The following is a 24,761-nucleotide window of genomic DNA, read 5'->3' on the forward strand; positions in this document are numbered from 1 at the left end:
CACAAATTAAATAAATGTAATTTTGTATATTAAATACTAAAAACGTCATATCTTTAAAAAACCCATGTATAGTCGGGTTGAAAAATCTATCAAATAATAAAAAAAATTATATCCTTAAAAAACTCTGTGTATTACACGTGTTGAATAAATCTAATTTTACATGGCAAATGATAAAAAGTTATATCTTTAAAAACTCCGTGTATTACACGGGTTATATAAATGTAACTTTGAATAGTAAATAAAAAAAAGTATTTTTAAAAACCCTGCGTTTTATACGAGTTGAATAAATATAATTTTGTATACCAAATAATAAAAAAGTTATATTTTTAATAATTAGGATAACATTTAATATTAATTTATTATTTATATATTTAATATAAGATAAGTAGGAAAGAGAGATATTTGTTTTAAAAATATATCAAATTAACAATTTAGATTTGAGGATAATATTTTATTAAAGTATGATAAGATTTAATATTAATTTATTATTTATTTAGTTAATATAAGATAAGTATAGATTTGAGGATACTTTACACGTGTCTAAAAGTTGGTTTCTTTTATTATAGTAGATAGATGTCCCATAAATCACACAAAGTTAAACAAGCTAAAAATATACTTAAAATACGATTTTACTTTAAAACACAAGCAAATCAACCACTTTAATCAACAAAAAAAAAAAAAAAAAAAAAAACACGGTTATTAAACTCTTATTACCCATAACTTTTGAATCGTACTAACAAAACAATCGGTTCTACCAATTTAATGGTCAAGCGGTTAATTGGTCTGCCCTCCTTAGTGGAGACACATGTTCAATTCCTGTTTTATCCATTTTCGATGGACATTTGAGTGAAGAAACGAATCGAAACTTTAATCTTGGGTTCGAAACTAACGGGTAATTCCGTAACTTACAACCTTCCTCTTTTCCTAAAAATCCTATTTTCCTCAATTTAATTCTCTCCAAACAAAAAAACAAAAAATTAGTAAACATAAGAATAAGAAACTAGAATGTATAAAATACTAAATATTTATCCACAAGGGTAATTCCGTAACTTACAACCTTCCTCTTTCTCTCTCCTATAAAACACACAACACCAGTACAACTATCATCCCAAAAACCATATCTCAAACAAAACACCACTCTTCTGTCGCCTGTCTGTACACAACAAACAAATGTCCACCAAAACCACCACCACCACCGGCGACACCCACCCATCCACCGCCGAGTGCACGGTGGAGGAGGTGGCGTTAGTGGTACCGGAGACCGACGACACCTCACTCCCAGTAATGACATTCCGAGCATGGACACTGGGTCTGGGCTCATGCATTGTGTTAATATTCCTAAACACCTTTTTCATATACCGAACTCAACCGTTGGCAATATCCGCAATCTTGATGCAAATTGCGGTGCTTCCGATCGGGAAGTTCATGGCCGCCGTGTTGCCGACGAAGGAGTATAAGTTGTTGGGCCGGAGTTTTAGTTTGAACCCGGGTCCGTTTAATATGAAGGAGCATGTGATTATTACGGTTTTTGCGAATTGTGGTGTGTCTACTGGTGGTGGTGATGCCTACTCCATTGGTGCTATTACGGTTATGAAAGCTTATTATAGGCAGAGCTTGAGCTTTTTGTGTGCTTTGATCATTGTTTTGACCACTCAGGTTTGGATTGTTTTGAGTTTGATTTGGGGTGTTTCGGGTTAATATTGGTTGAGATCGGCTCGGTAAAAAGTTGAATTGAGCCGAGGTTAAACGGGCTTGAGTTTAAAAATTAGGTTGTTTGGTAAAAAGTCCGAGCTCAAGTTTCACGAGCTCGCTAAACGAAATAATTTTTATTTAATACATTTAGGATATATTTATGTCATAGTTAACTTTATGTATAAAACTAGGTGTTGCGCCGCCCGCGTTGCGGGGCTTTGGCGGAATAATTCTCAATCAATTAAAAAAACAGTACCATAGTTTTGCTAGAAAGAAAAGGTAAAAAGAGTGTAGGCAGCTCATTGACACGATTTTTAGCTGGGGCAAAGTCATATTTTTATTTTAACTTGATGGAAAATCAAATTTTTTTCGCGAGGGTAAAATCCTAATTTTTAGCTAGGGGAAAACCATATTTTTATTTTGCACCGGGGATAAAAAAAACGTAAGTTTGAATTGAGGGTGATATCGTAATTTTGAACCGAGAGGAAAATCGTAAATTTTAGCTAGGGGCAAAAGCATAATTTTATTTCGAACTGGGGGCAAAGACGTAATTTTAAACTGGTGTAAAATCGTAATTTTGAGTCGGGGGAAAACAAAAATTTTATTTTGAACTGGGGCGAAAACGTAATTTTAAAGTGGATATAAAATAATAAACAGGTGTAAAATCGTAATTTTGAGCCGGGGGAAAAACAAAATTTTAGTTTGAACTGGGGAGAAAACGTAATTTTGGCTGAGAGTAAAAACGTAATTTTTTTTACCGAGGGCGAAATCGTATTTTCGGTTTAGCTGGGTGTAAAGTCATATTTTTATTTTGAACTGGGGAAAATCATAATTTTGAACCGACGGTAAAATCGTAATTTTGATGTAGGGGAAAACCATAATTTTATTTTTAGCTTGGGGCATAAAAGTAAATTTAAACTGAGGGTGAAATCGTAATTTTGCACCGTGGGAAAAATCGTAATTTTGAGCTGTGGCAAAAGAATAATTCTATTTTGAACTGGGGGCGAAGACGTAATTTTAAACTGGGGGCAAAACCGTAATTTTAAAGCGGGTATAAAATAAAAAGTTGAGGGTAAAATCATAATTTTTGAACCGATGGCAAAATCGTAATTTTGAGTTGCTAGCAAAAGGGTTATTATATTTTTTAGTTGGGAGAAAAGCGTAATTTTAAACTGGAGGCAAAACCATAATTTTAAAGTGGATATAAAATAATAAAATTGTTGGTCCAATAGAAGAGAGGCGGTCACCCATATCGACTAATGACAGGAAAGCACTATTCCCTCCCCTGCTAAATGTATATGTTGAAAATTATTGTAAAAGTAATTAAATAATCTATATTATTTACTTTTTTGTTTTTTATTGAACAATAATTTTTTACTGCTAAATACCACCTAGTTCAGTGTTGGCAATGCACTATAAGGCTATGAACATGTTATCTTAAATTTTATATATTAAAATTACAATTAGGGTATTAGAAAGTTAGAAAAATACTTTAAAATGTATATAATCTAACTAATAAATGATAAACGAGAATTCAAGCTTGAAAAACTAGTCACAAGCCAAGCTGGAGTTTTAGAAATAAAGCTCGAACCGAGCATGTGCGAACACCCCTGAATTAATGTTGCTTATGAAGTGTTTATGTTTGTGTTGCAGATATTGGGGTACGGATGGGCTGGGATGTTGAGAAGGTACTTGGTTGATCCAGTGGAGATGTGGTGGCCTGCAAACCTTGCTCAGGTTTCTCTCTTTAGGTCCGTATGCATGGTCTGTATCTCTTTAATTTGGGGCTGCTAAACGGGTCATGTTTGTGGGTTGGTTGGTCGAACTTGACACGAACAGAAAGTCATGTCAAACATATGAACCCGAACATAACGTGTGCATTTGGGGTTGACAAACACAACCCCGTTTAACATGAAAAAAAAAATTATTTGATTTTCTTTTTTCGTGTTAATACTTTAAATTTATAAACATTCATATATTTTTAAGCAATTATGTTTAATCGATGCTAGATTATTTATAAGCTTTCAAAACATATAGTTTAAGTGGTAACACAAAAACATTTTAGAAATTTATAAATAAAAACAAACGGGTTAAACACGTCAACCCGAGTACCTACCGGGTTGTCACGAACGTGGCCATGTGTTTACAGGTTTGATCTGGAAGTGACCCGAGCCCGTTAACACTATACCTAAAGCTAAGAAATTCAAACCATGTTGTGTCAGAAATTCGCAACCTTACTCTTCATTCATTTATTTATTTATATATTTATATAATATTTTATTTTAATTGTAAACTATGTGCGTTGATACATATTCCTTAGTTGTGGGCGACCCATTGGAATAATGGAAAAGATAAATACATTTTTGTGCAATATATTCGATTTCATCATCAAATCACGGGAATTTCAAACTCTTTATGAAAAAGTTAAAAAGCAAAGGTTTTTAGCTATTGTGTATGTCACTTGTGAGAGAATAGAATTTCTTCAAAGGATGGGTTTTTCCAAAATGATTATGACAAATAGGGCCACTTTGTCTTGTTTTCGGTTTTAGTCGTTATCTAAGAGAGACTTCTGTATCTTAGAGTTGTCAATACTGACCAGTATTCCATATATTTTTGTCTTGTAGCAGTTGACCCGCTACAAGACAAAATGCCCCATCCATGTCTTTCAGTTTTGTTAACTCCAAGACTCAGATGTTGCTATCTTAGATAACAGATAAAAAAACGACCCGTTTTATATAAAAAAATTAGTGACAATAAGGATGAAAATGAAATCGAATAATAATCACTGGGTCGAATCAGTCATCGACTCAGTGAGTCATTAATCAAAAGATATCGAGATGCGGTATTCAATCTAACATGGCTAACTTGTTTTGATTTCAGAGCATTACATGAAAAGGAAAATAAAGCACAAGGCATGACAAGAATGCGGTTTTTCATGATCTTTCTGGTTCTAAGTTTCGCCTACTATGCACTTCCGGGCTATCTTTTCCCAATCTTGACTTTCTTCTCATGGGTCTGTTGGGCTTGGCCACACAGCATAACGGCCCAACAAATCGGGTCGGGCTACCATGGTCTAGGTGTGGGTGCATTCACCCTTGACTGGGCCGGGATTTCGGCTTACCACGGTAGCCCATTAGTCACACCTTGGACTTCCATTGTCAATGTTGGAGTAGGCTTTATTATGTTCATTTACATAATTGTTCCCATTTGTTACTGGAAATACGACACTTTCGATGCCCGAAAATTCCCAATTTTCTCCAACAAGCTGTTCACGCGAACCGGTCACGAGTATGACACCACTCGAGTTTTGACCCCACAGTTTGACTTAAACGTCGCCGCTTATGAAAGTTATAGCAAACTCTATCTGAGTCCTCTGTTTGCACTTTCCATTGGATCAGGGTTCGCCAGGTTCACCGCGACCCTCACCCATGTCGCCCTATTTCATGGCGGGTATATATTCTACTTTCTTTTTTCACTAAAGGGAAACAAACTGTTACCCTTTTGGTGGTCAAAAGTACCACTTTTCTTGAAAGTTTGTAAACGGTACTAAAAAAAGAAATTAATATCTTATTTTCTTTACCGGATTTTTATCATGTAGGGATATATGGAAGCAAAGTAAATCTGCAGTTCAAAACATTAAAATCGACATTCATGCGAAACTGATGAAGAGTTATAAACAAGTGCCGCAATGGTGGTACCTCGTGTTATTGATTGGGAGCATCGTGTTGTCCTTGCTCATGTGTTTCGTATACAAGGAAGACGTGCAGCTTCCGTGGTGGGGTTTTCTCTTAGCGTTTGCACTCGCTTTTATCGTTACACTCCCTATTGGTGTCATTCAAGCTACTACCAACCAGGTACCATTAAATGTTTATAACTAACACACTTTAGTACGGTTTCTGTTTCGGATAAACGTTTCTTTTCGCCTTAAAAGGTTTGTTCTCCCACCTAAGTAAAGCCGAACTCGGGATTTTATCAAAGTTTTTAAATGTTGAAGTTTCTTAATCAAAAATTTTGAAGGGTCGAGGGGTCATAAGAATTTTCCTTGGAAAAAATTAGTGGACACAGTGAATAGCAGCTTTTGGGTTTAATTAAACGGGCCGGATCCGGTTGACTTGTTTGATTAAACGGATCGGGTCGGTTGAGCTGACCTTTTATTAAACGGTTGATCTTTCCTGTTCAACCCGTTTAGTTGAACAGGTGATTAACCCGTCAACTTGTTTGCAACACGTTTAGCCCATTTAATACAAACCTCCAACCCGTTTAGCATGTTAACAGCTTGATTACAACGCGCCAATTAAGTTTTTAACTTGAGTTTTATTGATATTCAACTGCAGCAACCCGGATACGACATCATAGCCCAGTTCATATTCGGGTACATTTTGCCCGGAAAGCCCATTGCCAACTTGCTGTTCAAGATCTACGGGCGAATCAGTACCGTTCATGCTCTTTCTTTCTTATCCGATCTTAAGCTCGGGCACTACATGAAGATCCCACCTCGGTGTATGTTCACAGCACAGGTTTGTTTGTTCTGCTCCCGTTAACCATTTACCCACAAATTCATTTCGGTTAGTAATCTAACGTACATGTGTATATAATGTCAGCTGGTAGGAACTCTAGTTGCCGGGACGGTAAATCTCGCGGTGTCATGGTGGATGTTGGAGAATATCGAAAACTTATGTGATATCGAGGGGCTTCATCCCGAGAGTCCATGGACATGCCCCAAGTTCAAGGTCACGTTTGACGCTTCCGTTATATGGGGACTCATCGGACCGGAAAGACTCTTTGGCCCGAATGGTTTGTACAGAAATCTCGTATGGTTGTTTCTAATCGGAGCTTTATTACCGGTTCCGATATGGATAATGAGCAAGATTTTCCCGGAAAAGAAATGGATTCCGTTGATCAACATACCCGTTATATCGTACGGTTTTGCTGGAATGCCGCCAGCAACACCGACGAATATAGCCAGCTGGCTTGTCACCGGAATGATCTTTAACTACTTTGTGTTTAAGTACCGGAAACAATGGTGGCAGAAGTACAATTATGTCTTGTCGGCTGCGCTTGATGCAGGGACCGCTTTTATGGGGGTGTTATTGTTCTTCGCGCTGCAAAACGAGGGTGTTGACTTGAAGTGGTGGGGGGCGAAGCCCGATCACTGTCCTTTGGCGAAATGCCCCACGGCTCCTGGAATCAACATCACGGGTTGCCCGATTTTCTAGGCTCGGTATAAAACACGATAGAATAAGGAAATACTGAGCTAACAAATTGTTTAACTAGACTTTGATTTGTTTGTTATCTTTTTTTGAATGTCCAGAATGAATGTGATATGTACCACTTGGTTTGATAGATAACCCGTTAAAGTGGGTCAAGCTCCACAGAAAATTGAGAGAAACAAGATGAAATCTAGAGGGAATTTGAGACGTATATTTTTCATTCATAATCAAAACACTAAACATACTTGCCTATTCATAGGCTTACAAAACAAAGTGGATTAAACATAAATAACTAACAGTACGTGCATGATGGAGTCACCACTAACTCACTAATCTAACTAAATGACAAATAATATAAACAATAAAATATAGTAACTGCAATAAGTAAGGAAATCGTGGGTTTGTTGAAAAAGGCACACAACAAAATGCAGATGATTATGTTTTGTTCAAGCTACATATACGTACAGACTAGAGTGATTTTCTTGTATGTGTGGCCAGTCATATATGAATCAATAGTTGAAAAACAGACGTTGGACTTGATTTATGTTACTCGATTAGTATGTCCATAACCAAAGCCGATACCCACGCAAAAGCCTGGTACAATGTTCCAAGTGATCACATTTTCAATCTAACAGGAGCATATATAGGTATACAGCAAATACATCCAAATAATTTGAGCTTCAAATGACTAAACCACACCACATACTACTAATCGGTAATTACAGATCTTCATAGTTATATTTTAAGAATTCGAGATCCTTGCTTAATCACTGGCGTTGACTTTCTCTAAAGAACCAGAGCGTGTATTTTAGATCCTAAGCTTATTCAGCTCGGATTCCAACGTTCTGTGCAAGTCAGCATTTTCGTGGTTGTCCAATGTGCACTTCCACATGAACCGAACCTTGCTTTGCTGGTTCTAGTAGTTCATGAACCGCTGATTGCTGCTTCATGTAACTGTAAAGTTCTTGATGAAATGGATGGACCAACGAGAAGCAATCGTCGTCGGAACTTGTAGATGACACTGATCCTGATCCTGACCCTGAGCCGGACCATGGCCATGACCGTAACACTGACCCAGCTGACTCGTCTCTTCGGCAAAAATGAGGCAGAGAAGAGTAGTCCATAACCTGCACAACGTATGTATAGCACCAAACATTAGCCGTTTCATTTGTGGTTTTAAACTTTTTGAGGTCCATAAACAATTAAATAAATAATCATAATTTAAAAATGTTTATTTAGGTTCAGTCGTCCTAGCAGAGGTCACAGGTTCGAATCCAATGTTTTTTGCCTTTAACCCCCTTGAATGCCACCAGCCTAACGCAAGCAGTGTTTTTAATAGCCACCTAAATTGAAGCCTCTATCAAAGCCAAAATCATTTCATATTTTCTCCATTAAATTGTTTTTATGTCAGGAGATATTTTCTCCTTTTTTTTTGAAAGGTAAAATTTCATTCACAAACAAGCCGACCCAAGCCGGGCCGACCAACCACACAACTACAAAATTACATATTTACAAAAGTGCTCCACTCATCCCACTCAATCCCTTTAAACTTCGACCTATTAGAAAACCAAAAATAACCCAAAGCCTTAACCTCACTAATAATACGATCGATCCTTACCGTTTTGTTGGAAAAAATAAAATTGTTCCTTGCACGCCAAATACTCCAACACACTATCATAATGATACCTTGGACAGCTTCTTTCTTTCTGTCCGACGCCCTGAGCTCCTTGTGAATGCCGAGAAGGTCCCTAATAGAGAAAGCGTAAATGTTGGGGATCTTACACCACGAGCTTATGCCGTTCTAGATTACCGCAGCCACATGACACGCAATGAATATGTGATCCGCTGACTCTTCATCCGAACCACACAACTTACACGTAGAATCTCCAAGCTGCACATTCCTTTTTTTTAAAGCCGCTCCTGTAGGGATTTTCTCCATTTCAGATCTCCACATATGAATATTAACCTTTGCAGGGAGCCACTTACACCATTCCAGGATAAATCTGCCACTTATGTTGATTTCTGCATTAATCAGTACTCTCACAGCCTTAGGCGAGAACTTCCCGGCCGAATCAGACACCCAAGACCACCGATCAGCCGCATCTGAAACCTGAATGCTATCCAGCATAGACTGAAGGTGCTGGAAATCAGTGACGTGCCCCGGATCAATTAACGCTGACTTCCAGCTCCACTGATACATAACACCGCTGCCAGAATTAAGAATCCGATCCGCAACCATACATTTTTTGTTAGATTCCAGCTTAAATAATTCAGGAAACCTGCTTTTAAGAGGTTCAATGCACACCCACGGATGGAGCCAAAACCAGATACTCTGACCATTACCTATTTCTCCTTTTAAAAAGTTCCGAAGCGGAGAACCCCTCACTTTAATTTTTATGAACAGCTTAGCTATATTACTCCACACCCCATTTAACGTTTTTTTAAAAGGAATACATTCCCAGCCAACTCTAGAGAAGTGCAACGCATCAATCATGGGCGGATCTTAGTGGAGCCGTGGCAGGGCCACGGCCCTGGCAAGTTTTTCGGCCGTAGTGCTAATTTTCCGCATTTCGATCGAAATTTTGTATATATACTATGTTCGGCCCTGGCAAGTTTTTCGGCCGTAGTGCTATTTTTTCGCATTTCGATCGAAATTTTGTATATATACTATGTTCGGCCCTGGCAAGTTTTTCGGCCGTAGTGCTAATTTTAGTGTCCGTGTCTTTCGGCCCTGGCAGGTTCAACGGGCAAGATCCGCCACTGGCATCAATGATTCTTTTCCAAAGGATATTCGATTCAGTTTTATAACGCTAACCCCATTTGGCTAAGAGAGAAGTATTGACATCCGCAAGCTTTTTTAACCCGAGCCCACCTTCTTTCTTACCGCAAGAAACCCGATCTCAAGCCACCCAGTGCATCTTTTTTTCTTCATTGGAACCACCCCATAGGAACTTCTTAATCATAGATTCTAAGTCCGAGACGACCTTTTTAGGAGCTTTATAGAGGGAAAAGTAGTAAATGGGCAAGCTCTCCAAAACCGACTTTATGATAACCACCCTACCCCCGATGGACAAAAGATTCGATTTCCATTTAGCAAGCCGAGCGCTGCCTCTCTTTGTATATTTAAAATCACTTTGTTGTAAATGAAAACACACAACAGAAACTTTTACTTTTACATGGTATCAGTCTAGGGATCCTAAAACCTAGCATCCACCCTTCGATCATCTTCTTCCTCCCTATCAAAAACCACCATGACAGGATCTACTTCCAACTCTCCTTCCTCTGCAGATCCAAAAACCACACCACTCCATACTCTTCTCTAGGGGTGGGCAATAACCGAACCGTTAACCGAAACCGAACCGAAATTAACCGAAACCGAATTAACCGAAAGTCGAATAACGGATATTTTTTTACAATCGGTTAATCGAAATTAACCGAACCGAACCGAATCATTTATTTTTTTATATATTTCTAGCTTTTATACCTCTATTTCATGTTTTTCATGTTTTATACTTTCATTTCATGTAATAATACCTCTATTTCATTTATTTATGCCTTCATTTCATTTATTTATACCTTCATTTCATTTATTTATACCTCCATTTAATGTATTTAAATATCTATTCATGCATTTATACCTCTATTTCATTTATTTATACATCAATTTCATGTATTTATACCTCCATTACATGTATTTCTATGCAAAAAATTTAGCCCTTGTTTGAATTGATTATTAACCGAAAATTAACCGAACCGAACCGAAAACCGACAAATTAACCAAATTAACCGAACCGATTAACCGATAACTTCGGTTACGGTTACGAATAATGCTAATAACCGAACCGAACCGTGCACACCCCTACTCTTCTCCATCTCATAACCATCAAGCTTTCCTCTACAAATTACCTTCTTTGGAAGAGACAAGTTGAATATGTCCTCTCTTATCTCAGCCTCCTAAGCCGTATTAATGGCTCCTCTGTTGCTCCTTCTAAGACGGTTACCACCGGTGAACAAACAACCCCCAATCCCAAATTCGTTACCTGGAAAGAAGAAGATCAGATGGCCCTTCTTATTCTTCAATCGACCCTAACGGAAGAAGCCATGGCCGAAGCCATTGGTCACATAACCGCATATCAGGTTTGGGAAGCTCTCGAGCATGCTTACAGTCATGTTTCATGTTTCATGTTTCTGTGGAAAGGATGCATACCCTTCATGATTCACTCCGTCAATTGCAGAAAGGAAACTCTCTGGTCTCGGATTTCGGCCGGAAATTTAAGTCACTTTATGACCAGTCCATCGGACATCCGATGACTGATGAAGACAAACGTCACTGGTTCCTATGCGGACTTGGCTCCTCGTTTGAGACCTTCTCGACGGCTCAACGAACTGTCAAACCATCACCACTGTTCCGTGACCTCCTTGCTCATACCGAAAACCATGAATTGTTTCTTCAAACTCTCAATGGTCCCAATGTCCCACCTGCTGCCTTCTCTACTCAGTCCAGTCAGTTCAATGCTAACTTTAAACCGTCTCGTGACTCTTCTCAACGTGGCCGATCCTGTGGGTCTTCTTACACACGTGGACGCTCGACCTCTAGGCGTCCTCCTCACTGCCAATTGTGCAGGAAAGAGGGACATTATGCAAGCTCATGTCCAACTCTTTCAAGCTATGCCCAACGTGCCGCCATACCGCTTGATGCTAATTTAGCTCAAGCATTCCATGCTCAATGCAATATAGTCCCAAACACTCCACATTGGAAAGCCGATTCCGGCGCCACGATGATTACGCCATCGGTTGGGGTGTGACACGTACGAAGCTATGTATCTGGCTTCGTACAAACTTAAGCTGCGAAGAACTTAGTCACGTTTTTCATGGTTTTTTACTGATTTGAGTGTGATTTTGTTTGAATTTTGATCTGAAAATTTGTAGGATTGTTTAAAAACGTTTTTCACATGTTATATCAAAAATCTAGTTGATTTTAACTGTGAAATCTCTGTAGATCTGAGTTTAAAGTTCAAAGAAAATGAGAAAAGATGAGTAGAAGAAGATGAAGAGATTTTGGCTCTGAACTTGATGTAGAAACTTGAATCTTCGTGTTTTCAATCCGTGCAAACAACTTCCTCCTCTGATACCACTTGAGAATTCAGGATCCGAATGAAATCCTTGACCGTTGAATGCGTACCGACACGTGAAATGTGCGGAATCCAATCACGTGTGTGGATAGAACACGAAGAAGTAACTATAAACTGATTTCGATTACTTATGTGACAAGGACAATAAGGAGAAATCAATCGGACAGAGTTTCCCCACTCTAGTCTCCAAAGTTACCAATGACAAAGACTCAACACATATATATAGACGCATGGCTTCGTACGAAGCCTTGAGTGGTGCCTTCGTACGAAGCTACCTTAGCTTAATATAAAGCTTTCTTCTATGCAACCCAAGTCTTGTATCATTTGTTTAAGCTACGATACGTGATTGATAGAAGTGATAGACATAATGCACTCACAGCGTAGCCCCACGGTGGGCGCCAACTTGTTGCTACAACAAATGTGAGCCAAGGATAGTGGTTAGACTGGCTCGGCAAAAGGGTTCAAGAGTCCCTATTAACTAACGCAGGTCGTGGGGTCCCCCCACGTATGCAATACGTAGGGTCGGATCACTTTACTATTGATTGCTTTGAGCTCAGAATTGAAAGAGATTCAACCCAGAACGTATGCATGCAATGTGACAGAATTTAGATGGGTGAAGAATAGAACAAGTGAAGCACAAGTTCTAGAGGGAAAGAGTGAGGTTTCTGCAATGTTTGGCTAAATGACCGGGTGTGGTCATTTATAGGGAAAGAGTCAGCCGAGAGAGGAAACCTTTGACTAGTGATCTGAGAGTGTAGTGAGGAGCTTCCCCTTTTTGGTAGGTTGAAAGCTTCGGACCTGCGGGTAAAAGAGTGTTACTTCCCACATGCTCTTTTGCGGCTGTGTGGGAGAGATCACACGTAAAGTGTGATGGGACTTGAAACTGCTTCATGCTTTTTGCTGTTCACCACAGTTTGTTGATTTCGGAACCCTTTTACCTTTCAACCTTTTAAGCTATGTTGCACTTTAGTCAATTTATTAAGCTTGAGCTACCCGCGTCATCAATAAACATGATCAATGTGTGTCTACAAATTTGCATGCCAACATGGTGGTATATAATTAGTTTTAAAATTCTAAAAACCTTTTGATCTCAAATTTTGAATATATTAACATAACCATGGTTGGATTATAGATTCTGAAACTAATCGAAACATGACGATTTTCTTAACTAGTGGGAAAATGTTGATGTGTATGATATGAATCTTATGACTAAAAAACAAGTATTAATAAATATTGACATTTTTTATGATGTTTTGGTAGTTCAAGAATATACTTGTATGTTCATAACTTAACATGACACCATAAACTATTTAAAAATTTGATGAGTGTTGATGTTAATAAGTTTTTCTTTGTTTCTTTTTTTTTTATTTTTAGCAATAATACTTAACTACATCTTTAGATTTTATAAATCAACGAAGGCTATAAGGTGTGGTCATAACCCTTATGACCATCAAGACCCTCCACGTTAGTGTTATGTCACACACCTCTAATTTACAATCCAAAACCACTACCCTAAGGGTGTGGTCATGACCTAAACCACTATCTCCCTATTAATTTTAAAAATCTTTTTTTTTTAAAGAAAAAGGAAATGATTACTTGAAAAATAGAAATGAGGATCATGGTTGACATGGTTTAATCTATGCAAACCATGATATATTAGGGAAGAAGGTGATATAGCCTTTCATTCATGTTCGTACATGACGAATCATATCCTAACTATGACCCCACACCCTTTAACCTAATGAATTTGAAGCACTTAATATCTAGATAACATATTTAATATGAAATATGTTGGCAATAAATTATAACATGAATCAACTCTTTTTCTTCCTAATGAAAAGTCGCATGATTAAGTAGGCAACTCACACGAGCGACACTAAGCTGCACACATGCGTGACCTACGTGTCAGTCTACCTGGCAGAAGAATTACACCTGGACTGAAAGTGAGTGGGTCCCATATTGACACGTGGTAAACCTTTTTTTAAAAAAATTGGTACGAAAGTGTGGGACTTGTGATTTTCACACACTAATTCATTAAATTCTTTTCATTGTTTACTTCGTTGACCTTTGCAATAAAATCTCCATAGTTGCGGTATGATAAATACACCCAATATAGGATTAATACGTTAAATTAGTAAAATTTGGTAATAATTAAATACTTTAATACATTATTTTATTATAAAGTCAAAAGTAATAATTATATTTTTTTATGTTATTTTATTTTATAATACTTTTGTTACTTTTTTATATTTTGTTATACTATTACTAGTATTAAGCCCCACCGCGTTACGGTAGGGGTGTAAAATTGTTTCAAATAGTACCAATGTCACACCACCGCCAACAACCAGCACGTATTAATGTGAAGAAATTAGATCATAACGTAAAACATAGAAAATAATAACTAAGTCGACTTAGTACCCGTTCGTTGCAACCAACCTGTTATGTTAAACGGGAAAAAACGACCTAAAAACGTTGAACCATACACATATGTTGCGTCTTATTAACTCGCAAACTTAGAATGAAGTGTTAAATGAAACATAATAACGTTGAATCACACACGCACGTTGCACCGTGTTAACTCGAAAAATTTAGAATGAAACGTAAAACAAAAAATTGATAAATATGATAAGTATAGGGGAACAAAGTTGAAAGTAAAAAGTGAGATTAAATTGCAAAATATGAAAACTTTTGGGTTAAAAATGAAAAATCAAATAAATTTTAGATTAAAAGTGTAATATTAAGTTTTTTATTTTGAAAACACCCCTAAGCTTTGTGTACAACACCTCAATGCATATACATGTTTTTGGATAAAAAATAATGCAGTAATCATAAATCATTATGTGTAACATTGGACTAAAATTTAGCATAGGGTAAAAAATCAGTTTAGAAAATTTACGTCTGATATCAAACTATATACATGTAGTGCACTAATTTTTAATTTGGGTTACAAACTATGTACTGTAATGCATTAATTTTTATTTTGGGTTAATTCGTAGACTTTTAAATTTTAATTTACAATGATAATGATAATGATTTTATTAACTAAATCTTATCAAAACATTATTTGAAATTATTTATTAGAATAAGGATAAAGATAAATGATATTCATCTATTAATTATTTAAAAATAAAAAAATATAATTAAATATAATTAAAATTTTTATTTTTAAGATTGAAGGAGAATATGCCACGTGGCATTAATTGGAGTCTTTTATTATAATTTAGATTAGTATTAGTATTAATATCAATATTAATAAATAAATAATCAAGACACTTTATTATAAACACGAAAGTGAAAAGGTTCATTATAAATAAATAAATAACGAGTCTCTAATAAAAAAGTAAACGTGCAGACATTAAAACAATTAATCACCTAGATCGGCAAAACCACTTTTTCACGACGATAAAGTTAGATATATAATTCTAGACGCCACCCATACATTGTCTCCCATCCACCCGCAGACATGCTAATATTACTTCATATATGTTTTATAATTAATAAAGACATTTATCTTATTTTTTTCAAAGCACCATAACTTTATAAATGTCATTTAGAATTGTCTTTGCTGATACGAACCACCATAGCTTTATATATTAACCATCTTAAATTAAAAAAACTAAAACATTTATATGATAAACTGTTGTTTTTTAACATTTGTACACATTTCAGACCACTTTTTATTCAACTTGATTAGTTTAAAAGTTGAATAATTTATTCAAAAACATTTGTGTCCCCACTACTAATTATATATCTTCCAAGATTTTTGCTATATTTCATTCATTAGTAAAGTAAAATGCACGGATAGTCCCTGTTGTTTGATGAAATTTCACCTTTAGTCCCCAATTTTTCAGAATTACACTCTTAGTCCCTGTGGTTTGACAAGCTTTTTAATTACGCTATTGAGCGTAACTCTTAATATAGACCTCAAACTGATGTCAAATTCTAGATTGAACCAATCAGTTTATTATTTTATATACACTTTAAAATTACATTTTTACACCCGAATAGTGTTTCCTTGCCATTGGTTCAAATGGGCGTCGAGCAATACCCATTTGACCAACCAAAACCACAATTTTATTTTGAATCAAGGAAAAATCGTAATTTTGAGCTGGGGCAAAATAGCAATTTTATGTTGAGCTGGGGGCAAAAACGTTATTTTAAAATGGATATAAAAATAAGAAACTGGTTGGTACAATGGGGGGGGGGTGCCAGGCAAAATCGTAATTTTGCATTGAGGGCAAAATCGTAATTTTGAGATGAGGACAAAAGCGTAATTTTATTTTGATCTAGTCAAGTTATTTCTAGTTAAGGGACCCTATTAGAACTACTTTTAAACCTTAAACCAAAAAAAAAAAGTATTCGATCAACTACCCTTTGTGCAAAGGTTGAATTTAAAAAAATATATATATATTCCATCAACTCCGATTGAGTTTGATAATCTTTTAGTTTGGTAAATTTGGTACTACTACCCAGTACCATTTGCTCATCCTTGATCACGGGTACCGTACGAACAACAACGGTATCGCACAATTTACCCGATGAATACCGGTGCCGAACAGATACCGAAAATACACTCAGGTTGGTAAATTTGATACCGGTACTGATACCCGATAATATTAATTAATTTATATTTTTATTACTTTTTATTAATTTATCTTTTTAATATTTATTTATCATTACTGTTCATTTCACTTCCTTTTTAATATATGTAATGTTTCATAAAATTCATAATATACCATTATGATGTGCTTATTTTTATCTATGTTTTGATAAAAGTTTTGTTCAATATTAAAATCACTATTCATTTCATTTCCTTTATTAATATATTAGATTTCCAATATCAATTCGGCACCAACTTTTGACGTTTTCTATATTAGTGCCGGATTTTACCTTCATGTACTGATACCGAACAGGAACGTCCCGGTATTTTCGATACCAATACTGGTTCGATACCAGTTGACACTAAGCTTATCCCAACCCCTTATATGAAAAAAGAGATTAAAGTTAAAAAGTAAAATTGTATGCTATTAAAAAACCAAGTAAATCAACGTTAAAACTAAATGAACAGTAACTATTTGTTTTAAAGGCTTCTTTTATATGTATTTTTTAGTGGTTTTTTATATGTATTATTTGGTTTTTTATATATCTTATATAACTTACATTTGTTTTTTATCCATGTAAATCACGTGCTTCTTTTATATGTGTTGTTTAGTGGTTTTTTATATGTATTATTTGGTTTTTTATATATCTTATATAACTTACATTTGTTTTTTGTCCATTGTGTGTTGTAACAAAGATTAAGAAAACCTATAATATAAAAGTTGTATTGTATAAAAAAATACTTTATATTCACTTAAAAATAATATAAAAACTAAAAGATAAGTATTGTAATTAATAATTAAAAAATAAATAGAAATATTAAGTAATTAAAGCTTTAAGTAATTAATGTCAATTCTGAGTCTATTTAACTCAACCCAAACCAAATCTCAAACAAAACAAACACCACCCTCTTGTCTTGTCAGTCAGTACACAACAAACAAATGTCCACCAAAACCACTACCACCACCAACGGCGACACCCACCCATCCACCGCCGAGTGCACGGTGGAGGAGGTGGCGTTAGTGGTGCCGGAGACCGACGACACCTCACTCCCAGTAATGACATTCCGAGCATGGACACTGGGTGTGGGCTCATGCATTGTCTTAATATTCCTAAACACCTTTTTCATATACCGAACTCAACCGTTGACAATATCCGCAATCTTGATGCAAATTGCGGTGCTGCCGATCGGGAAGTTCATGGCCGCCGTGTTGCCGACGAAGGAGTATAAGTTGTTGGGCCGGAGTTTCAGTTTGAACCCGGGTCCGTTTAACATGAAGGAGCATGTGATTATTACGGTTTTTGCGAATTGTGGTGTGTCTCCTGGTGGTGGTGATGCCTACTCTATTGGTGCTATTACGGTTATGAAAGCTTATTATAGGCTGAGCTTGAGCTTTTTGTGTGCTTTGATCATTGTTTTGACTACTCAGGTAATTTTGATTGTTTTGACTTGACTTTGATTGATTGGGGGTGTTTGGGTTTCGGGTTAACATCGGTTGAGACTTGAGATCGGCTCGGTAAAAGGTAGAATTGAGCCGAGGTTAAACGGGGTTGAGTTTAAAAATTAGGTTGTTTGGTAAAAAGTCCGAGCTCAAGCTTCACTTGTCGAGTTCGAGCTAAACGAAATAATTTTTATTTAATACATTTAGGATATATTTATGTCATAGTTAACTTTATGTATAAAATTATTGTAAAAGTAATTAAATAACTATATTAATTATTTTTGTTTTTTATTGAACAATAAATTTTATACTACTAAATACCACCTTGTAATGCACTATAAGGCCATGAACATGTTATTTTAAATTTTATATATTAAAATTACAATTAGGGTATTAGAAAATTAGAAAAATACTTTAAAAGGTATATAATGTAACTAATAAATGATAAACGAGCTGAGTTCAGAAAAACTAGTCACAAGCCGAGCTGGAGTTTTACGAAACGAGCATGTGCGAACACCCCTGAATTAATGTTGCTTATGAAGTGTTTATGTTTGTGTTGCAGATATTGGGGTACGGATGGGCAGGGATGTTGAGAAGGTATTTGGTTGTTCCAGTGGAGATGTGGTGGCCTGCAAACCTTGCTCAGGTTTCTCTCTTTAGGTCTGTAGGCATGGTCTGTATCTCTTTAATTTGGGGCTGTTAAATGGGTCGTGTAGCGGGTTGGCTGTTCGAACTTGACACGAACGGAAAGTCATGTCACACACATGAACCCAAACATAGCATGTGTATTGTATTTGGGGTTTCTTTAACCCGGAAAAAATTATTTGAATTTTTTTTTCATTCGTGTTAATACTTTAAAGTTACAAATATGCATATTTTCGTTGAGCATTTATATTTAAACTATGCTAGATTATTTATAAACTTTCAGAACAAATAGTTTAAGTCGTAACAAAAACAGTTTAAAATATACAAATAAAAAATAAATGGGTTAAACGGTCAACCCAAGACACAGATGTTGCTATCTTAGATGACAGAAAAAAACGACCCATTTCATAAAAAAAAAAATAAATAAATAAAAAAATAGTGACAAAAATGAAATCGAATATTAATCACTGGGTCAAATCAGTCATCGAGTGAGTCGGTAATCGAAAGATACCGAGATGCGATATTCAATCTAACATGGCTAACTTGTTTTGATTACAGAGCATTGCATGAAAAGGAAAATAAAGCACAAGGCATGACAAGAATGAGATTTTTCATGATATTCTTGGTTCTAAGTTTCGCCTACTATGCACTTCCGGGCTATCTTTTCCCAATCTTGACTTTCTTCTCATGGGTCTGTTGGGCTTGGCCACACAGCATAACGGCCCAACAAATCGGGTCGGGCTACAATGGTCTAGGTGTGGGTGCATTCACCCTTGACTGGGCCGGGATTTCGGCTTACCACGGTAGCCCATTAGTCACACCTTGGACTTCCATTGTCAATGTTGGAGTAGGCTTTATTATGTTCATTTACATAATTGTTCCCATTTGTTATTGGAAATACGACACTTTTGATGCGCGAAAATTCCCAATTTTCTCCAAGAAGCTGTTTACACGAACCGGTCACAAGTATGACACCTGTTAAAAACATTTGAGTTTACATTTCTTATTATATCATTCATCTGGTTGGGCTTATATATTATACGTTTGGTCTATACATTTGGGCTGTTATTTGGGCTGTTGATGGTTGTTACATATGGGCTTATGTAAGTCGGTTATAACAAAATATCTGGAGGGTGTTTTGTGTAAATACAGGGACTATTTTGTTCACTTGCTTGGAGATATGGGTTAGTCTGGAAGTTCTAAAGTTTCTTCATATAAAAGGAAGTGTTACTTCATTATTGGAGTTAGTTGAAGTCTTCATCTCTCTCTCTGTTCGTTTGCTCCGATTAGGGTTTCTTGGTTTTTGTAAATTGGTTGTGAATAACTCTCATCTGTATCTGAGAGTATATTCATTTGGTTTGATTTGTATTTTGTTTGTATTTCTTTGTTGATGATCATCTGTTGATGATCATCTTTGTACAGATTGTATCTTGTATTGTTGATCTTACTTTGGTAAGATCCTCTGGGTATTTGGGGGGTAAAGTTCTTTGGGTTGGTTAAATAAGATTTTGTCACTGTTTTTGTCGCTATTTCTTGTGTTATTGTTTGTTGTTGTTGATTCATAAAACTTTACATGGTATCAGAGCTCTGAGCTCTTGATCCGTTCTTGTTTCCGCTGGTTTATCTGATGCTTGTGTTGTTTTGTGTGTAGGTCTGCTATTAGTTGCAGATCTGGTTCTATCTGTTGAGATCTTCTGGATCTTGAAGTCTGGTTGAAAGGATAAAACCCTTCCTAGGGTTTCTATTGTTGGGTTGAAGAGCTGAGTTGGTCTCTAAATCCTTGAAGATTTAGGGCAAACTAACCAGTTTTTTGTTGATTCTGACATCAGATCTGTTAGATCTGGTATTATTTGGGAGTGCTTGCACCCACTGTGAGATCATTCTAACTCCTCTCTTTTCCTTTCTGTTGGTTGATTTAGTTGAAGTCGGGGTAGTGAGGACCGGCACTTATTTGTTATTGTTTGATTGGTGTTTTCTTGATCGTTATTGTTAGTGATATATTGTTGTCTTTTTGGTGTTTTTGTTTGGCAATATTATCTGTTATAGAGTTAAGGCTCCTGAGTTAAGACATGTTCAGGCACCTGTGAGTGATGAACCTGAAATCTTGACACTGACTCAGCTTCGCCATTTAGGGTTTCTAGTTGTTGTGTATTTGTTCTGTTTTGTTGGTCTGTTTGCTTGCATCTGTTTCTGTGTGTTTGCTGTCTTGTTTAATTGAGTGAGTTTGGGTACCTTGGTTGTAAGCCTGTTAGTGTTCCGATTGAACAAAGTTCTTTAATTACATCTAAACTTGAAAAAAATCAGCAAGATCTTAAAAACATAACCGGATTTCAAAAATTGATAGGAAAGTTAATATATCTGTCTTTGACAAGGCCAGATATTAGTTACACTGTTCAGTTTCTAAGCCAGTTTATGCACAAGCCAAAAGAAGTGCATTTAAACTTGGCTTTGAGATTACTAAGGTACTTAAAACGAAATCCTGGTAAAGGGTTGACTTTTAAGAAGTCAAATAAGTTAAATTTGTATGGATTTGCTGATTCAGACTGGGCTAAGTGCCTATCTACTCGGAAATCTGTAACTGGGTTTTGTATTTTTTTGGGAGAGTGCCTTGTTTCTTGGAAAAGTAAGAAACAAAGCACTGTATCACGATCTACAGCTGAAGCTGAGTATCGTGCTATGTGTTCTGCTACATGTGAATTGATGTGGTTGAAAAATTTGTTGTTTGAGTTAAATGTTGACTGTCAACTTCCTATGTTATTAAACTGTGATAGCCAAGCTGCTTTGTCTATAGCAGCTAACCCTGTGTTCCATGAAAGAACTAAGCACTTTGAGTTAGATCTTCATTTCTTGAGAGAAAAAGTTGCTTATGGTATTATTAATCCAGTCAAAGTTGATTCAGAAAATCAACTTGCAGATATATTTACAAAGGGTCTAAGTGTTGATCAACATGAGGTATTTTGTGAAAAACTGGGTCTTGTTGACCTGTTTAAACCAGTTGAATGAAGGGGGGATGTTAAAAACATTTGAGTTTACATTTCTTATTATATCATTCATCTGGTTGGGCTTATATATTATACGTTTGGTCTATACATTTGGGCTGTTATTTGGGCTGTTGATGGTTGTTACATATGGGCTTATGTAAGTCGGTTATAACAAAATATCTGGAGGGTGTTTTGTGTAAATACAGGGACTATTTTGTTCACTTGCTTGGAGATATGGGTTAGTCTGGAAGTTCTAAAGTTTCTTCATATAAAAGGAAGTGTTACTTCATTATTGGAGTTAGTTGAAGTCTTCATCTCTCTCTCTGTTCGTTTGCTCCGATTAGGGTTTCTTGGTTTTTGTAAATTGGTTGTGAATAACTCTCATCTGTATCTGAGAGTATATTCATTTGGTTTGATTTGTATTTTGTTTGTATTTCTTTGTTGATGATCATCTGTTGATGATCATCTTTGTACAGATTGTATCTTGTATTGTTGATCTTACTTTGGTAAGATCCTCTGGGTATTTGGGGGGTAAAGTTCTTTGGGTTGGTTAAATAAGATTTTGTCACTGTTTTTGTCGCTATTTCTTGTGTTATTGTTTGTTGTTGTTGATTCATAAAACTTTACAACACCACTCGAGTGTTGACCCCACAGTTTGACTTAAATGTCGCGGCGTATGAAAGTTATAGCAAACTCTATTTGAGCCCTTTGTTTGCACTTTCTATCGGGTCAGGCTTCGCTAGGTTCACCGCGACCCTCACCCATGTCGCCCTATTTCATGGCGGGTAAATAATTATTCTACTTTCTTTTTCACTAAAAAAATATAAATTAATATCTTATTTTCTTTACTGGATTTTATCATGTAGGGATATATGGAAGCAAAGTAAATCAGCGGTGCAGAACATGAAAATCGACATTCATGCGAAACTGATGAAGAGTTATAAACAAGTGCCACAATGGTGGTACCTTGTGTTATTGATCGGGAGCATCGTGTTGTCCCTGCTAATGTGTTTCGTATACAAGGAAGACGTGCAACTTCCATGGTGGGGTTTTCTCTTGGCGTTTGCACTCGCTTTTATCGTTACACTCCCCATTGGTGTCATTCAAGCTACCACCAACCAGGTACTGTTAAATGTTTATAAATAACATGCTTAAATTCGGGTTCTATTTCGTATAAACGCTTCGTTTCGCAATATTAGGTTTATCCTCGCCACCTAAGAAAAGGCAAAATCGGGTTTTTATGAAAGTTTTTAATTGCATTGTGGATTTTAAACAAGAAAACTTTTGAAGATTTAACTGTTTATCCTTAGAAACAACTAGGGCGGCAATTCCTAACAGGACAGGAAAATAATCAGGTTTTGGGTAGTCATATTAAACCGTTTAACAATCGAGTCATGATCGGGGGTTCACCTGCTTATTTAAAGAGGTCAGTCGGGTAGACATCTTTATCACATTTAGTTTAACGGGTCGACCCATTTATTACAACCCTCCAACCCATTTAGCATGTTAACAAGTTGATCACAACCCGCCAATTAAGTTTTTAACCAAGTTTTACTGATATTCGGATGCAGGAACCAGGATACGACATCATAGCCCAGTTCATATTTGGATACATTTTGCCCGGAAAGCCCATTGCTAGCTTGTTGTTCAAGATCTACGGGCGAATCAGTACCGTACATGCTCTTTCTTTCTTATCCGATCTTAAGCTCGGTCACTACATGAAGATCCCACCTCGGTGCATGTTCACAGCACAGGTTTGTTTGTTCTGCTCCCGTTAACCATTTACCCACAAATTCATTTCGGTTAGTAATCTAACGTACATGTGTTTATAATCTCAGCTGGTTGGAACTCTAGTTGCCGGGATAGTAAATCTTACGGTGTCATGGTGGATGTTGGAGAATATCGAAAACTTATGTGATATCGAGGGGCTTCATCCCGAGAGTCCATGGACATGCCCCAAGTTCAAGGTGACGTTTGACGCTTCCGTTATATGGGGACTCATCGGACCGGAAAGACTCTTTGGCCCGAACGGTTTGTACAGAAACCTCGTATGGTTGTTTCTAATCGGAGCATTGTTACCGGTTCCGATATGGATAATGAGCAAGATTTTCCCGGAAAAGAAATGGATTCCGTTGATCAACATACCCGTTATATCGTACGGTTTTGCTGGAATGCCACCAGCAACACCGACGAATATAGCCAGCTGGCTTGTCACTGGAATGATCTTTAACTACTTTGTGTTTAAGTACCGGAAACAGTGGTGGCAGAAGTACAATTATGTCTTGTCGGCTGCGCTTGATGCGGGGACCGCTTTCATGGGGGTGTTGTTGTTCTTCGCGCTGCAAAACGAGGGTGTTGACTTGAAGTGGTGGGGGGCGAAGCCCGATCACTGTCCTTTGGCGAAATGCCCCACGGCTCCTGGAATCAACGTCACGGGTTGCCCGATTTTCTAGGCTCGGTATCGGGTAGTAAAACAAGATAGAATAAGGGAATACTGAGCTAACAAATTGTTTAACTAGACTTTGATTTGTTTGAATGTCCAGAATGAATGCAGATGATTATGTTTTGTTCGATGTATGAATTTACGGATCGATGTGATCGAGCTACATATACGTCCAGACTAGAGTGATTTTCTTGTAATTTAGATTCCATCATACAGACATTAATTCTTGTATGTGTGGTCAATCATATATGAATAGATAATTTGTCCCCGTCGTCTTGTGTTCAACGAAGGAAAGCGCCCTTCCTGTTTTAGCTTGAAAGACATTTCAGGAAAGAGCTACTTCAACTGAAGAAATTTCTTTAGTAGCGAGAACCCTCCCAACTCAAGAATAAGGTCAGGAAGTGAAGCGTTTTTTCAGTTTTTCTTTCAAAATCTAGCAAGTGTTATGCGGGGGTGGGGATTCAGACCGATGAGGGACGTAGGAATTGCCCTTAACTGTCCGGAAGGCTGAAATAGCTTTCTCGGGAGCCTCTAGGAGGTCGGGGTATTCAATCCCATGATACTCAAGGAGCAAGCATCGTATCCCAAGGGTTCTACTAATACATCGTATAGCGGGT

At 36.7% G+C, this 24,761-nt stretch overlaps 2 protein-coding genes across 2 annotated transcripts; both read left to right on the forward strand.

Moving 5' to 3' along the window:
* The first annotated feature begins 1,111 nt into the window (after positions 1 to 1,111).
* LOC110890268 (oligopeptide transporter 3-like) lies at positions 1,112 to 7,058 on the forward strand. The gene is made up of 6 exons (XM_022137868.2): positions 1,112 to 1,656; positions 3,346 to 3,443; positions 4,573 to 5,142; positions 5,291 to 5,546; positions 6,027 to 6,209; positions 6,294 to 7,058. The coding sequence occupies exons 1-6, from the start codon at positions 1,171 to 1,173 to the stop codon at positions 6,906 to 6,908; spliced, it is 2,208 nt and encodes a 735-aa protein (XP_021993560.1). The 5' UTR covers positions 1,112 to 1,170; the 3' UTR covers positions 6,909 to 7,058.
* Positions 7,059 to 17,559: 10,501 nt separating this feature from the next.
* On the forward strand, positions 17,560 to 24,412 carry LOC110890270 (oligopeptide transporter 3-like). The gene is made up of 7 exons (XM_022137872.2): positions 17,560 to 18,063; positions 18,638 to 18,735; positions 19,279 to 19,691; positions 22,330 to 22,486; positions 22,568 to 22,823; positions 23,273 to 23,455; positions 23,540 to 24,412. Exons 1-7 carry the CDS (start codon positions 17,575 to 17,577, stop codon positions 24,152 to 24,154), a joined length of 2,211 nt encoding a protein of 736 aa, XP_021993564.1. The 5' UTR covers positions 17,560 to 17,574; the 3' UTR covers positions 24,155 to 24,412.
* The last annotated feature ends 349 nt before the right edge of the window (positions 24,413 to 24,761 follow it).

This window comes from Helianthus annuus, chromosome 11 (assembly GCF_002127325.2).
Source record: "Helianthus annuus cultivar XRQ/B chromosome 11, HanXRQr2.0-SUNRISE, whole genome shotgun sequence".
Classification (NCBI taxonomy): Eukaryota; Viridiplantae; Streptophyta; class Magnoliopsida; order Asterales; family Asteraceae; genus Helianthus; species Helianthus annuus.